Genomic DNA, 16,560 nt, shown 5'->3' on the forward strand with positions numbered 1-16,560 from the left:
AAATAATATCAAAAGCAATCTGTACACAACAATATGCCTAAACGTATTCGAAAAGTATTTGGCAAAGATGGATAAATTTCAAAAGATTGCGCATTTTGAATTGTACTGCTTCAGTTTGATTTTGGTTTTTTATATATTCAAACTTTTCCAATGCATGAAAAATTTCGAATTGATGTTTCCCAAACCGTATATACATATTGTGACCTCGTTGAGTATGTGCTTGATTTGTGCATGGAAAATTCCCTTCAAAATTGCGGAATAAGAACTACACTTCAACCAACATTGTATGAAAAAGCTTACCAACTTCATATGTTAGAACCTTGTCGTATTGAGGTATAATCAGATTTGCAGTATATCGAACATACTCTGAAGATGCCCTGAAAGTAATACTTTATCAATCCCCTAAATTAACTTCCTTGGAGCTATACCGCCAGAGTGGTCTCAATTATTCAAAAAATCATTGGCTCAATACCTTGACAAACGCTTGTATTTCCGGCCCATGATTCAGCATCCTCAAAAGCAAGAAAAATTAGTCGCTTATGTGGGCAGTTCCCCAATGCTAGTATTAGTTGGTGAGACCGCCCAAGGTACCTGCCTTTGTTCAAATTTGTTCACAAAAATCATTGTGATGTTAACTCCAAATCTACCTTTTGGTGTAGTCGGTTTTAATTTTCTTAGGTCAAACTGAATGGCTGGTACAAGTTTTGAATGCTCAATGGAGGGGAAAAAACCAAGACAAACTGTAACTTTTGAAAGGTTTTACACAGACAGTGAATTGCATACCATTTATAGAGCAGAAGGCCCTCATTGTTAGGAAAGGGTGGAAACAGGCTACAATTAACCTGTGTATCACTAAATATCTGTGCGCGAGGAATGATTCTCTTGAGTTAAGGCTTCACTAGATTTGACAAAACAGTTCAGCGCTTTTTCAATTTGCTCTGATCTTATGCGAGTAACTTTTGTTTACAGGCCATCATGAGTAACTCGGAAGCCATTTGTCTAATTGACGGTATACCCCACAACTGTTCCATCTTCATAACCCACCAACAACAAGTCTCTATACTTCTTTCGCCTTATCAACGTAGAGTATTTCTGGACATCCCGCGACTCGGGCTTTGGAAGCATGCACATATAGCTTAATTTCACGGTGGTTTTCATCTCCTCAGCATCTAGATGAGGTAGAGACCGCTGGATAATTTCGTTTTCCAGCTCAATAATGCCATTCCAGAAACCGACAATGAGATGCTCGCCATGTGGGACTATAGATTGGATACCGGATTCATTCAACTTGCAAACCTTTATAGGGTCGCTATGAGTTATTACTTTTTTACCAGTTGATCCTGACACTAAAGTACTGTTCATGGCGGCTAGAGATATAATTGGGTTAGGAACATGTGATGAATTGTGATACTGGAGTCTAAGTTTAACGTCTTTGTTTATGATCAGTGTTGAGGTCACGCTTTGAGTAATGGAAGGTTGAGGTAGAGTGATGTTTAACCCTATTATGTCTCCTGATTCAAATCCGATGTAAAGCACATTATCAATGATGAACATCTTCATGATGATGCCAAAGTCCTTCCTCCCTTGAATATCATCAAATTTCAAGTTGTGCACTAAGTCATAAGGTGAGAAATTTGCTACTTCACGCGTGATACTTATAGGACCATCATTGAGTCGATAAATATCAATGTTGTTTGAGTCGGTGGTGGCTGGTGTGATCAAGTAACGATCCTGAAAGAGTACAACGTTGGAAAAATTCAATGCATTGACGGGAAACTCGTACTGTAGTTTATCTTCTAGCCAAATCTTGATTGTTGAGTCTCGTGAATGGGTTATGATGTAAAGATGCCATTTCAACATTGTCAAAACTGAATCAGTATGAGCAGTCCATGTGAGAGCCGGTCGTTTGGTGGGTAAATTCCATTTTATGATCACACCCGACTGGTCTGAAGTAAGTATATAGTCTTCAGATAGTGGTAATATATATGTAATTGGTGATTTATGAGCACGTAGGGCGAAAACTCTCATTGTCAGTAGGTTAAGGCGGTTGATTGGCGACGGATTTGTGCGGCTTTGATAATCTCGATGAGCATTGAAAATATTAACAACCTCACTCTGTACAGAAGCAAGAGTATTCCATAAATATGGTTAAGCGGGACCATTTTTCAAAGTTGGCATCTGAGAATGTTAAGGAGAGAGTGCAAGCCGCTAATGCTTTAATGCAAGAGTTGATAGAAGAAGATTCACCTGAAGAATGGGACTACACTTACAATCGTTTGATAAAAGGTTTAACCTCTACGAGACAAACAGCCAAATTGGGATTTGGAATGCTTTTAACTGAAGTTGTCTCCGAAGTGAAGAAGCGAGATGACTTGACTGTGGAGAAGTACTTAGACAAGTTGAATGAAGTTACTTCTGTTAAAGGTGGTATGAAAGGAAAAGAAGAAAGAGCACTCTTGTTTGGTCGTTTGTTTGGACTCAATGTTGTCATAAAAGTAGGATGGCTTGAAGAAGCTAGTGAAGCTGAATGGTTCCATTTCATTGATGTTTTGGTTGATTTGTTAAGTACGAAGCCTTGGATACGTGAAGCTGCAGCTGCCAGCTTGATTGGTGCCATCAAAACGGCCAATTCCAAAGTTGCTGATGTAATTTACTTGAAAGTTTTGCAAAAATTGAATGACCTTGGTTTGAACCTTTCTACCGAGGGATTGGCTGTTTACTTGGCAATAGATAAGGGAGTAAGGTCAACACTTGCTGAAAAGATTGTCAATCCGAAATCGAATTGGAAAAACGGCGATCCCCTCCACAAAGGGAACCTACCAATATTGGCTAAGGTTTTGAAAGACGTTGAAATTGTTGACGAAAATGCAGAAGATAGGAAACAAAAGAGTAACTGGACTCCCAACTTACCATTTGTTTGGGATATTCTTATTGGTGAATTTGTTAATTTCAATGATAAAGTGAAAGAACCACCGAAGAAGAAGCATAAGAAGAGCAGTGTAAGTAAGAGTGACGAGGTGATTGGTTTGAAAGAGTTTTACAAAGTTGTCATTGATGAATCCTTGTTCTCTGAGAAATCATCGCATGAAAGAAAGTACTGGGGATTTGAGATTTTCACCAAGTTTTTGGCAAAATTGGATCGCGACTTGGATGTGTTGTTTACTCCAAACTTTATGAGATGTTTGATTAACCAGTCGTCACACAAATCACGCACGTTACACGACATTGCTGTCAAAGTGTTGTCAACAATAACTGAAAAAGGCTCACATTCACCGGAAATAGCACCTATTTTACTCAGGTGCTTGTTGGATGAGTCAAGAGGTGGATGCTGGAACTTCGATTTGGTTACGAAATCGCGTACTATTGAAGGCATCTTGTCAATACCCAATATTGCGAACATATCCGTTGTTATTGCCAAATTTAATGACATGTTGAAGAGTCAAACAGCTACAGATGGATTTAAGTACTCAAATGATAATGTTCTCAAATGGTGTCTTGACAAATTGGTGCACTTGGTTAAGTTCAACAGAGACGAGGCAGTTGTAAAGGAAACTATTGAGTTGTTGATTAGAAATGCTTTTTTCGAAGTGGATGTATCGCCTAATGTCAGAAAACTAGCCCAAGAAAAGTTGAACTCTGTTCTTTCGGAGGTTTTATCTCACAGCAATGACTCTGGTATATCATGGACTAGATACTGTGTTGAACAAATTGCACTGTTGGAAAAGACCAACAAATGTTTGGTTGAGTTTGATGAGGAGTTGGGAAACGTGCGCGATGAAACTGGAGAAATATTACACTCGATTTCGAGTAGCTCAAACAGGGATTTCCGCAGTGTATTCGGTTTATTGTTTTCCATGTGCTTTATTCAATTGTACATGGGCGATGAAGAAATCGTTCAAATAACTCAAGAATTAATCTCGCTTTACCAAAGTGAGTCGCAGAAAAACGATGACAATGTGGATACTGCCTTGGTCATGACTGAAATTCTTCTAAGCTTCATTACTAGAAAAAGCACCTTGTTGAAAAAGTTGTCCATGATCGTATGGGATCATTTCCTTTGTGGATATAATGAAGAGGGGCATTTGAGAATAAATGATGAATGTTTTGAGTTGTTATTTGATGTGTTGAAGGCAAGAGAGAATAAAGAGGGACAGAAGCAGCTATTTGAGAACGATGATGAGATGGTTGTTGATGGAGAAGATGACGATGAAGAAGGAGTCGGAGAAGACGATGATGGTGATGGTGATGGTGATGACGATGATGCAGAAGATGGTGATGATGATGACGATGATGATGATGATGACGATGATGATGGAGACGATGGAGATGATGGCGACGACGATGATGAAACTGCCAACAACACAATGACCGACATCGACAGAGAAACAAATCTTAAACTCGCAAAAGCTTTGGGTATACCCACTGCCGAATCAGGAGAAGTCAAATTTGACGAGCTTTCTGACCTTGACTCATCTAACGACGAATACGAAAGCGACTCAATGGATGATGAACAAATGATGGCTATGGATGATCAGTTATCCAAAATCTTTAAAGAAAGGCAAGATATATTGAGCAGCGTTAGTTCAGGAAATAAGAGAAAGACAGAGGTTCATGAAGCACGTGAAAATATGATCTTTTTCAAGAATAGAGTGTTAGATTTGTTAGAAAGCTTTACCAAACATCATCCAAACGCTGAGTACAACTTGAAATTTATTGACCCAGTGGTAGCCTTAATCAATTTGACATTGGACAAGAATTTGGGAGTTAAAGCACACAAGTTTTTAAAAACAAAAATCAGTAAAACCAAGGTCTATTCTACTGATAGGTCAGCTGGTGTCAAGGATGTTCCAAAATTCACTCAATGGACCAAAAGGATGATTGAAAAATTACAAAACCAAGCCTCAACTACCAAGTCATCTAACCAGGCCGTCATTGCTAGTTATAATCAAAGCTGTATCATCCTTGCAAAGAATTTGTTGGGAGTCGATTCATCGCAATTGGAGCTGGTTATTGATATATACGCTGAGTCCTTGAAACTGTGGGCATTAAACAAAAATAACAAAATCCAGCCATCCTTATTCTTTGACTTTGTTAACTGGTTAAACGATAAGAGGCAGAGTCTACCTGGGCAATAAAAAGCTATATGTATATAGGTTGCAAAAAAGAATTTAGATTGGTCGTGTAAACTTGTATAATTATGTAAACCAATAAAATCTTTCAACAACTACCAATCCGTTTACCGAAAAAAAAATTATTCACATCAACAACGACAAAGAGACCATTTTACTCCACATCACCAATCTATTCATAACAAATGTCAGCACATAAACAAGCAGGTATCTCATTAAACAAGGCTTTCGCCATTGCTGCACAAACTTTGAGAAACTCATTGAAGCCAGAATTCAAGGCTGCTGCTGAAAGAAGAGGATTTGTTGAAGCCAAAGTTGCGGTTTACGAAAATGGTAAAGCTAGTGAACCAAGAGAATTGAAACCAATTGACAAATAGGAAAAGAGGAGATGTTCATAATCAGTATAGAAAAAAGAATTGGGAAAATACACGTTTAGGTTTTTTGCAAAATGATCTTAGTACAATGGACTTCTATTTACACAATCTTTTTATTTTATCTTCTCAAGTCTTCACCCAAGGTGGCAGTATCCATGTTTTGGATCTTCTTCTTCGTATCAAGGGTGATTTCCTCAATCAATTGATCTTTAAGCTCTTCTGGTAAAGAATCAATCATGAGACGTAAATGTTCCAACTTGCCAAAATCACGTTGACCTTGTTCAATCTTTTCTGCTTCATAATTTGCGTGTTCTATTTCATCAGCTTCTTCTTCATCAATCTTATCCTCGTCTTGTTTGTTTGTCGATTCATCTAATAATTTGGATAATTCACTGTTTGGATCACTGAAAAGTTCAACAAATCTACCATGTTCAACAACTTTACCATTCTTACCAAGTACAACAACAAATTCGGACTTTGAAATGGTTGACAATCGATGGGCAATGGAAATGATTGTTATCTTTCCTTGTGAAGTCAAGTTCTTTAAGGTCTCGTTGATGAGTGATTCAGATTTTGAATCTAATGCTGACGTAGCTTCATCAAGGATCAAAATCTTAGGACGTTTAATCAATGCACGAGCAATGGCAATTCTTTGCTTTTGACCTCCTGATAGCGAAGCACCTCGACTGCCAATTATGGTGTCATATTTTTCGGGAAAGCTTTCTATAAAATCATGGCAATTGGCTTGCTTGCATACCTCAACTATATCACTCATCGAAAGCTTGCGAACCTGTTTTGGGGTAAGACCATAGACAATGTTCTCCAAAATTGTACCACTTAAAAGAATAGGCTCTTGTTGTACAATACCAATGATGTATCTTCTCAAATCACGAACTTGGATATCCTTAATATTTTCTCCACCAATCAATATCTCACCACCTTGGATATTGTAAGATCTTAAAAGTAATGCAGCAACTGTTGACTTCCCCGCACCCGAAGGAGCAACAATACAAGTGCTCGTTGAACTAGCAATGGAAAAGCTACAATGATCAAATACCTTGTCGTTGGGTCTTGTAGGGTAGCTAAAAGTGACATCTCTAAACTCAACCTCATTCTGCAAGTTGCCCGCCTTTTCTCCATTAATTGGATCAACATCACTCTTGTAGTCAATTAAACTGAAAAGTTTAACTCCTGCACCAGCTCCTTTCATCAATTCAAGATATGTCGTTGTTAAACTGTACAATGCCAGGTTGAAAAACTCCAGATACATTGTAAACGCCACCACGTCACCCGCGGTCATTTGACCCTTTTGCATGAGCCATATACCTAACGCAACACACGAGAGATAACCAGCATGATAAAGGGTATAAATACTGACTGAATAATTTGATTGGGCAAACGCTTCTTGTTTGGCAACTTTGACAACATTTCTTATTCTCGCACTATACTTGTTTAACTCCTTCTGTTCCCCTGTGAATGCTTTGACCAATCTGACTGCATTTAACGTCTCTTCACTGACTTTTGTAAGCCCCGCACTTGCATTTTGAAGCTTGGTTGACAATTTCCTAATCTTTTCTCCATACCATACTGACCCAATGGTTATTGGAGGTGAAATTAGCAACATGACTCCAAATAGCATTGGATTAATTGAGTACATCATATAAGAACTGATAACCCCGAACAACAAGTTCTTCAACCCGTCAGGTAAATTCCCTGTGATTGACTTACTAACAACATATGCATCACTTGATAATCGAGAAATCAAATCACCTACTTTATTTTTATCGTTGTCATAGAACTTCGCATCATGACGTAACAAGCTCTTCATTACCTTGGCTCTCAATCTAGCAACAAGTCGTTCACCCAATAATTTCAATACCCAAATTCTGGCCCAAAAACAAACAGCACTGAGACACATAAATGGTACCATGAATTCAAATATAGTTTTAGCTGTATATCCCCACACCATTAACTCTCCATCAGCATTCCTGTTTCCTGAATTAAATGAGTCTAGTAGAGCACCAACTAATTTTACTGCTGTTGTTGGGTATAGTACAGCACATAGAATAAATGTAATTGCAAGCAAGAATAACTTCCAATCGGATTTACCTAATTTCAATATTCGACCAATGGTTTTGATATTTTCATGAAAGGTTTTCTTATCCAATTTGGAAAACTGCTTATTCTCTTCTTGTTTAATTTCCTTTTTTTTCAATTTGGCTAGATCTAGATGCGATTTTACTGATGAATCTCGGATGAGTTTCGTCTTTTGAGACTCATTAGGTAGCGATGATGTGGAATAGAGTCTTATATAGTTGAGTATGCTCTTAGAATGAGAATTAGTGACGATGTTGATTCTCGGTATGAGTTTGTTAGGCTTTAGTATATGATAGGTTCTCAAACTTTCTCGTGTTGTCAATCGACTTAGTAGGATCGAGGTGGGTTTTAGCGTAAGCATGGTTTGGGATATGCTGCTTGATGCTTAGGGAAATGGACGCCTTTTGGTTCTGGTGCTATGGTTGACGCGATGTGGAAGAGGAGTTTCTTGGTATTGAAATGTTTTTGGATTCAATATTGGTTGTAAAATCTTGAACTTTTTTTTTTTCTTGCCAACCAATTCGTTTACAGCATCTGAGTAATCGAATAGAATGAAGGAGAGAAAGAGACGACTGTGGCAGCTGAAGGCAATTGGGAAAAAGATACAACTTCCCTGGTAACCTGTGATGTAGCAATGTCAGAGATATATCTCAAGTGTACAGAGTGATCTTTTTTGTCACTAGATTCGGTTCTGGCAATCGCTCATCACTGAATAGATTAATCTCTACTTTTATTGTACTTCTACTTTCTAGACTAAACTCTTCTGTCGTAATAACTTTCAATCATGCCAGTTTCACTTTCTTCATATTCAATCAATTCAACACTTCCGTCATCTTTCAACACAGTGTTAGCTTGAATCAAAATCTTTCTTGGTTTCTTTTCCTTAATGACAATATCCCTGAACTTGGCATATCCATCTTCAACATTACTCTTTTCAAGATAGTACTTTAATCCTTCAGTTACATTAGCTGTCGATTTGTAAACATGTAAGTTACCCAAAAATTCACCAAGAGCATCAACAGCAGTTCCGTCATGGAGCTTAGATTTATCAACAACAATCTTCAAATCGGAATAATCTGGATTAGATGATTTAAATTCAAATACCCCGGCTTTATGCAATTGTTTCATGATGGCAAATCGTCCTTGCATATGTGGCTGACCCCATTTCTTAGCTTCTGGGTCCCAGTATTCCAATCCTAATAAACCAGCACGAATCATTAATAAACTAGCAATGTACATGACATCCTCTTGATCCTTTTCAGACTCGATGCCAAAGATTGGTAATACTTGGGTAGGATCTTTGAGAATCAAGTACAATGCCACTAATTCAGCACGACATTCTTCATAGGATCCACTATTGGCACCAAAAACGCCAGCCCAAGTTTCGTTAGGCTTATAGTATGATTTGATATCGGTATTCAGTTTATCGAAATTGAATTTTCCTGGTTCGGTTTCTTGCAATAACTTACCACTTCCATGTCCTAATAACTCATGCAATCCCACTTGAACTTCAAATGAATCATCTCTCCATTTCTTGAACAAGTCTTGGTCTTCAATAAAGGTAATGATTTCTTCCTTTTTAGGGTTTTTGGGGTTTGCAGAGAGAACATTTCCAAGAGAAACATTCTTGAATCCATAATTTAACCGGACATCATCGTAGTTAGGGATATTGATACCTGCAGGAACACCAGATCCAGCAAAAGTCAACACTTCCAATGATGTGAAATCAGGTGGAGTAAAAGTATCCTTTTCGTAAAATTTGTCCCATGGTAATTGGGCAATAAATTTCCCAGCATTCTCCACCAATTGGGAGAACTTTGCAGTACGTTCATGATTAACCATAGCGACTAACCCTTCCCATTCACCACGTACACCAGATGGGTCCCTGTAAGTCTCAATGAATCCGATATTCGATTCAACTTCGGGCTTTAAATCTTTAACCCATTCAATTTGTGACTTCTTATGAGCTGCCATTGAACCCGTCTTGAATGATTCAATATAGTATGTGATGAGTCTCTTTTGTGTTTCGTTGGCAACATAAGGCAAAGCATTCTCCAATTCTTGAACAATCTTGGTAAAGTCCTTTGCATGATCACCAAATTGAAACACAATTTTTGAGCCATCGTCGGTTTGCAAGTTTAATTTTGAGTAAATGTCCTCTGATTCGGCTGATGCAACAAGAACTGTGTATGAATTTTCACCTTTTACAACTCTGGTATTCTCTGGCATGATTCCTGCTGAAGATAAAGCTTTATTTACGGCGTCGATCTCATCTTTGGTGATGTTTGCACTATGTGGGTAATAGTTTGACAAAAGATCGTGGTCAGGATACCCCAATAATCCTCGGTCAGTGTCGTATATTTGATGCTCCACCTTGTTGTATAAATCTGATACATCCTTATCGTTGACCTTCTCGACCAATTGACAAAATTTCTCCCTCTCAATCCTGGGAATAAACTTCCTATCACCAAAGGACTTATAATTACCCAAATTGTCCAAGAATTGAGCAGCATATTCCAAGTAATAAGTCACATCTTGTTTGCCAATCCCCGACAATTTATCAATGTACTCTTGATTTGAATGTGGTTGGTTCAATTTCTCATGAATGAGTAAAATAAAGTCATAAATATAAGGACTCTCGGGAGACACTGAATCTAATACGGCTCTTGAACCATGAAATGAAGCTCTTGACAAATGGTGTGCATATTTTTGTAAATTGGGTGATGATAATTGATCAAAGTGTTTTTTGGCTGATAATGAGACAATTGGAGCCTCTGAGTCGGCATAAAACAATCTTGTAGACATAATGAAGATATTGGTGAAAAATTGGGTAGTAGTCACTGCGTATTGACTTCTTGTACTCTTTATGTTGTGTTTAGTGGCGAATAAAATTTCAATGTCGTACGAGGAGAATTGTGGAGCCGCGTGATCGCCAACCACAGTAAATGGCATTTTGGCGTTTCCAAGCAAAGTCCAGTGCAGCACCACCGAAAAATTACGGCAGAATGAAAGCAAAGCTTGCGCCTATACAATGCACGGCAGTGTACATTCAGTGCCATTCCAGCAAAAGGGTTTTCTCTGCATTGTAAACTTAAAGATAATTCTGTCAGAGTAGGTGGTGGGTCACGTGTACCTCAGAAAGAGAGCCGAATAAAAATTTCGATTTTGAATCACCGCATTGCGAACAGATCAGACGCAACATTCAACTAAGCACAATATTTTCGATACATTCCGCAATGCGTAGTACCGCATCTAGTACAAGTACGCCTATTGGTGAGAGTAATACACCAACGGGAAATGGAGATACAAAACTAACTAAAGAGGTGACGCTCAATGACAAGGACATCGATGATGACGATGACGCAGACGAAGAGGAGGAGGATGAGGACTACGATCCAACGAAAAAGGAAGATGCTGAAGCCACCGATGACGACGATGATGCAGATCTAGGGGATGATGATGGAAAAATACCCGATTTTTCCAAAATAGAATCTAGTGTTTCACAAGTTAAAACGCGATCGCAAAGACTACATGCTAAACAACAGAAGCAAGCCAAATATATTGGAAATTTTGAGACTGACTCACGTGGATTAGTCAAAGAGACATGTTCACTCGATATAAACCTGATTTTCAACGATTTAAAAGAAAATAAAGTTGACATTCATGAGGAATTGGAATTAGAGACATCACAACTAAACGACTCGGAAGCACAAAAGCAACAGAAAGAAGCAGAAGCAGTAACCGCCAACCCCACTGATGGGCAACAAATCCGCATTCAAATTAATTATACATTTGCCGGGAAACTAATTACAGAATCCAAATTAGTTGATGCCAATTCAGAAGAAGCCAAAGCCTACCTCAACTCTACTTCCTCCATCACATCAGCATCGAATGATATACCGAATAAACGTACCGAAGTTAAAGTCATTCGGCAAGATCCACAAACTAAAGAAAATGTAGAACTTCGAATCAAACTCAAAAGACCATCATTAATTGATAAGTTCATAGAGTTAAATGGTAATAACAAGAAAATGAAGTTGTCGACATTGGAGAAATCTCGTTTGGATTGGGCTAGTTTCATAGATAAGCGAAAAATTGGTGATGAGTTGAAAAGGCATAATCGTGGAGGGTACTTGGACAAGCAAGAGTTTCTTAGCCGGGTTGATTCAAAGAAAGATGAGATTTACCAAAAAGCGAAAGAGGAAGAAAGAAAAAGACAGTTTCAACTTCAGGGTAAGTAATTGTGGGTGTGATATAGAAGAAAGGACCATGGCTATATAGTATTATTTGGGAGTAAGGAAACGGAGGAAGATGCTTTTATCAACGAATACAGTCTGACAAAATTAATCTACTTTACTGTACCGCTGAAGTATATTAGTACCAGGTAAGTGCGAAGCAAATAAAGCACAGGGAACGAAGATATGGCATTATGTGTGATACGCCATGCCATATGCATAGTGCAAGGGATCTCGAGGCGTATTACTGACTCATTTTCCAAACTGCTACTCTATAATTGTTTTTAGTTATATAAATACTCTAAGTTGTATAAATCATCTTAGATCTGCATATTTACTAGTTGAATGACTACTATTACCGGCTCGAAAAGATGCTTTTATCGTTTTTTTGTATATACAAATGTTATCTTCTGACTTTAAAATAAAAGAACAGAGAAATTTCACAGTTGGGCTGAAATCCAATGACATAACGGGGCCTGTGCCCGATAAATTTCAACAGGGAATGCATGTAAGTTTAAGAAACGCCGAGTACTTAGTCAACCAAGGCTGGCAACATGTCAAACCAAACAAGCAAATTAAGCAAAACAAGCAAAAGCCGAAGAAGTAAAAGTTTAAGCTGGAAAACCAAGTTGAAAACACCATTGGAACTGTCACTGTGGCCTAAGCAGTATAAAGCAATACAAATTACTGCTTTGAGTAAAGACAACCACGTTTTGAGTTTTTGCAACCAACTTTTTGATAGTCGTGTACAGCTGTTCGAATATACTTCTATCTATTGTTTATTTTATTTTTGTGAATGTCGTAAAAAAAAAGAATTATAAGAAAACAAGACGCGTCACAGCAATTGATTTTTTATCTCTCTCTCCCTCTCTCTCTCTATCTGTTTCCATTTTGAGTTAAATTTAAACAAACAGACAAACAAACAAACAAATGACCCTATGACGTAAATGTCACGACATCGCATCTTTGGACATTGTTCTTTTAAATTGAATTACTCGAGAGTTTATCTCTTCTCATTTGGCTATCAGCCCAATTTTAACTCTGATTAGTATTTTGTACATTATTATAGTCTCTATAAGCTGTGAACTGAAGACTGTAGTCAATGTATACTATATATACTATGCAAGCCTTTACTTAGCCACTTTTCTCACGTTGTACATTGTATTGCAAATTTCATCTTCCAACAGAAAAGAAAGGACAGAGAAAAAAACCCAAAAATTCAGCACATTTCTTCTTCAAACAGAGCTTCACAACTGCCTCACACTAAAGTAGATAAAAGAAGAAAAGGGAAAGAACCACCCCCTGATACTATCTTCCCTTTATACACTTTGTGGGTATCTCATCTCATACAGCAAAAAAGGATTATCTAATCAGCAACAGGCGAATAGCATTTTTAATTTTTAATTCAGTCATCCATTCATTATTTTTTTTCCTTTCATATTTCCCTAAACATCCGACACTCGTTTAACATTTCATACAAACACAACAAGAGTATCATTTTTATACCCATACTATAGCTCATATATTCATCACAGTGACAGAATAATGTCATCTAATCATCTAAGTATACCCCAAAGTCCTACTCCAACAGCAACCACTTCAACTCCTGCATCTACACCATTTAATCCAAGAACCCACAGGCACAAACGATCACAAGCTATACTGGGAGATTTTGATGGCTTAGGTCTATTTAATATACCCCCACCTCCACCATTATCTTCTCCGGGTGGGAGTGGTAGTGGTGGTGGCTCCTCAGTAGCAGCACAATCGATACCCAATACCTCCACACGTTCATCATATTATGGTCATCGTTCAGCTTTATCCAATAGCAATGTTTTTGGTACAACTGGCAGTCCTGCTCGTCACAATAACAGCAATAGCACCAGTAGGACCATTTCTGCATCAGCACCAAAAGAAAGAGTTGTTGGATTTGCCGAGACTCCTCGAACTAAAACCGATGAAGATTACGCGCTAGATCGATATTTTCATTTCAATAACAAGGACGATTTTGCTAACCCAATTGATAATGGATTTGCCTTTCCCAAGAGTGAATTTGATCATGAACATGGAGAAGAAGAAGAAGAAGGCGATGACTTGCATAACTTTAGTACTTCACCAACGTCTCAAGGAGTCACTTACACTACAAACTTTAGAAAAAGTTTGAGTTCACCAATACAACTCTCTAATAAACTATCGCATTCATCATTGCGACAACAAAGTACACCGCATCTACTGCAATCGCCTCGACATCTAACCTATCAACTGCTGCAACTGCAATTACAGCATCAACAACTACAACTGCAAGAACTGGATGTACCTGATGCAATGATAGATTTGGATTATATCCTCACTGCAAACTTGCATATTGGACTGCAACTACATGACGACACCATCTTCAGCACTGATGAATTCTTGGGCTCACCAGCAATTGCAGAAGAAGAGGACACGATGGAAGATAAAACTATATTAGCATCAACAACGACTCTCAAAAATCATGATGAAATCGAGGAACAAGATTTACAAGAACTACAATTGGATGAAGAAGATTCTGAAGCTTTACCACAACCTACCAATAACTTTTATTCCCTGACTAATTCATCATCGTCTAGTTTCAACTCAGTGCCACCACCAAGTTCAGCTCTCCCAACATCTTCTTCTTCTTCTTCAGCACCAGCACAACCGCCAACGCCATCATTTTCAACTCCAACGCGACAAAGATCTGGAGCTAAAGCCCATCGATATCAAATCTTCTATGACCAATCTAATCGTATCTCCAATGCAATGAGAGGATCTGCTGAAAGCATAGATCGAACAAGCACAAACACACCACCATTATTAGTGACAGGACTACCACAATCACCATCAATATCAGCCACTTCTACTACGACAGCATCACAGTCCATACATGCGACTAATACGGGGCAAACTCCTGTACAATTACAACAACAACCATCAATGCGCAAGACAAGATATCTTAATCATTATTCATCGTTGCCTACCTTAAAGAGTAAACGATCTTTTTCTTCAATAAGGTATAATGAATTGAAGAAGGTATCATCGCCGACTAAAGAGTATTATCGTTTACAATCAACATTATCGCCTTCAAAGTACAATGGGAATGGATTTAATAACACCGTGCATTCCGGAGGTAGTAACAACAATAACAACATTAATGGTAGTAACAATACCGTTGTTCCCATTGACCTACCAACTACATTACATCCTCCAGTACCACAATGCTCCACGCCGTCTACATTAGCGACACAGTCCACAACGGAATCAGTATCGACAGCCATAAGCAACAAACGGGGTGACGCTTCAACCAGTCCCATTAGTGTCAATTCGGAAATATCATCGATGGTCATTTCCGATGGGAAATCGGTACCGCAGCAAGCAGAAGTGGTGGAATCAGGTGACAAACCAGCAATTGTTGTTTCTACAAGGGATTTAGAACCATCACTGCCTATGCAAGACTCAGCATCAACTATCTCATCGCATTTGTGCCCAATTCCCCAACTGGGACATAGTAATGATAATCTGATTCTGCTTCAAAGTGAATCTACAATACTGAATACACTGTCACCACATATAGTCACCACCACTACCATCACCAATGGCTCAAATAAGTCTTCCTCGTCTATTCAAGAGAGTGCTGGTTTAAATCCGGTGAATAATAATCACCCACAAATTGTGTTGGCCCCCCCTCCACCATCATCGGATATATCCACGGTGCAGTCACTGCCTATGTCATCAACGTCGTCACCTACGTCGCTGACATTTAAACCATCTCGCTCATCTTCACCGACAAAGAAACTGAACAAGTTGGGTAAACCCAGTACTGCCACTCGTCGTCCTCTATCACCAGCAGAATCAAATTTTCTCAAACAAACTCAGATTCCAAAACCTAAAAAGAAGTTGGATGCACCAATGAGCAAGTATGATTATCACAATTATCCTAAACGAGAAGGGAACTTGGACAAGCTGACAAAACATGGTGATGGCGATGATGTAATGTCAAGCTCATCAAATGCATCATCTTCGGCATCTATGGTGAATGAGAGTGATGGAGTTCCATTATCAATCAGTTTGACCAACGAAACTAAAATCAAAAGAGGAAAAGCTAATGGAACTTTTGCAGCTAGAAGAAGAGGACATACCAGATCAAAAAGTAATGTTGAAGATTCATTGTCGCTGGCGGGGATGAAACGGAGCTCTAGGTTTTTTGACTGGTTAAGAAAAAAATAGAAATGACCTTATTTTTTGACATGGTAGGGAAAGATCGAAGTTTGACCTTATATTTTATTCAGTATGGTGATGATTATAATATACGTTGTAAAGGTAGATTTCAATTGTCGTTGCTATCTCTAAAGGATGTGGTCAATATAGGTTTTGCAGTTAAATGTAAGTGTACTGTGCCCCCCCCTTCACTCTTTATATATATATAGTGGGGATATTTAACGGTTAATGCGATTAGAGAGATTGCGAAATGGACGTTGTTTGGTGGAGATTTATGAGGTTGATGAAAGGTGGGGGAACAGAAATTTGTTATCCTAGGATATCGTGGTTTTGTGTCATGTTCTGATTATCGCAGTCATTTCCGCATTGGGAACCCCGCGTTGAGAAAATCCAAAACTCGGTCCTCTTTTTGCGGAGCCATCCCTCGTTGAGGGTGGGTACTAGACTGGGGCTTCAGCATGAATATATATATGTATATATATATATCTC

The 16,560-nt window shown here is 38.4% G+C and overlaps 7 protein-coding genes across 7 annotated transcripts; 4 read left to right on the plus strand and 3 right to left on the minus strand. All coding sequences in view use genetic code 12, as the record gives it.

Annotated features, from left to right (window-relative positions):
- Nucleotides 1-999: 999 nt before the first annotated feature.
- CORT_0H02570 (hypothetical protein) lies at nt 1,000-2,028 on the minus strand (the record flags this gene model as incomplete). The annotated part of the gene is made up of 1 exon (XM_003871442.1): nt 1,000-2,028. The coding sequence occupies one exon, from the start codon at nt 2,026-2,028 to the stop codon at nt 1,000-1,002; it is 1,029 nt and encodes a 342-aa protein (XP_003871491.1).
- Nucleotides 2,029-2,144: 116 nt separating this feature from the next.
- Nucleotides 2,145-5,135, plus strand: CORT_0H02580 (Pol5 DNA Polymerase phi; the record flags this gene model as incomplete). Its single annotated transcript, XM_003871443.1, has 1 exon — nt 2,145-5,135. One exon carries the CDS (start codon nt 2,145-2,147, stop codon nt 5,133-5,135), a length of 2,991 nt encoding a protein of 996 aa, XP_003871492.1.
- A 179-nt stretch (nt 5,136-5,314) lies between these two features.
- On the plus strand, nt 5,315-5,506 carry CORT_0H02590 (hypothetical protein; the record flags this gene model as incomplete). Its single annotated transcript, XM_003871444.1, has 1 exon — nt 5,315-5,506. The coding sequence occupies one exon, from the start codon at nt 5,315-5,317 to the stop codon at nt 5,504-5,506; it is 192 nt and encodes a 63-aa protein (XP_003871493.1).
- Nucleotides 5,507-5,621: 115 nt separating this feature from the next.
- On the minus strand, nt 5,622-7,961 carry CORT_0H02600 (Mdl2 transporter; the record flags this gene model as incomplete). The annotated part of the gene is made up of 1 exon (XM_003871445.1): nt 5,622-7,961. One exon carries the CDS (start codon nt 7,959-7,961, stop codon nt 5,622-5,624), a length of 2,340 nt encoding a protein of 779 aa, XP_003871494.1.
- A 392-nt stretch (nt 7,962-8,353) lies between these two features.
- On the minus strand, nt 8,354-10,552 carry CORT_0H02610 (dipeptidyl-peptidase III; the record flags this gene model as incomplete). The annotated part of the gene is made up of 1 exon (XM_003871446.1): nt 8,354-10,552. One exon carries the CDS (start codon nt 10,550-10,552, stop codon nt 8,354-8,356), a length of 2,199 nt encoding a protein of 732 aa, XP_003871495.1.
- Nucleotides 10,553-10,836: 284 nt separating this feature from the next.
- On the plus strand, nt 10,837-11,841 carry CORT_0H02620 (Swc5 protein; the record flags this gene model as incomplete). Its single annotated transcript, XM_003871447.1, has 1 exon — nt 10,837-11,841. One exon carries the CDS (start codon nt 10,837-10,839, stop codon nt 11,839-11,841), a length of 1,005 nt encoding a protein of 334 aa, XP_003871496.1.
- A 1,539-nt stretch (nt 11,842-13,380) lies between these two features.
- On the plus strand, nt 13,381-16,080 carry CORT_0H02630 (hypothetical protein; the record flags this gene model as incomplete). Its single annotated transcript, XM_003871448.1, has 1 exon — nt 13,381-16,080. One exon carries the CDS (start codon nt 13,381-13,383, stop codon nt 16,078-16,080), a length of 2,700 nt encoding a protein of 899 aa, XP_003871497.1.
- Between the last annotated feature and the right edge of the window lie 480 nt (nt 16,081-16,560).

This window comes from Candida orthopsilosis, assembly GCF_000315875.1.
Source record: "Candida orthopsilosis Co 90-125, chromosome 8 draft sequence".
Taxonomy (NCBI): domain Eukaryota; kingdom Fungi; phylum Ascomycota; class Pichiomycetes; order Serinales; family Debaryomycetaceae; genus Lodderomyces; species Lodderomyces orthopsilosis.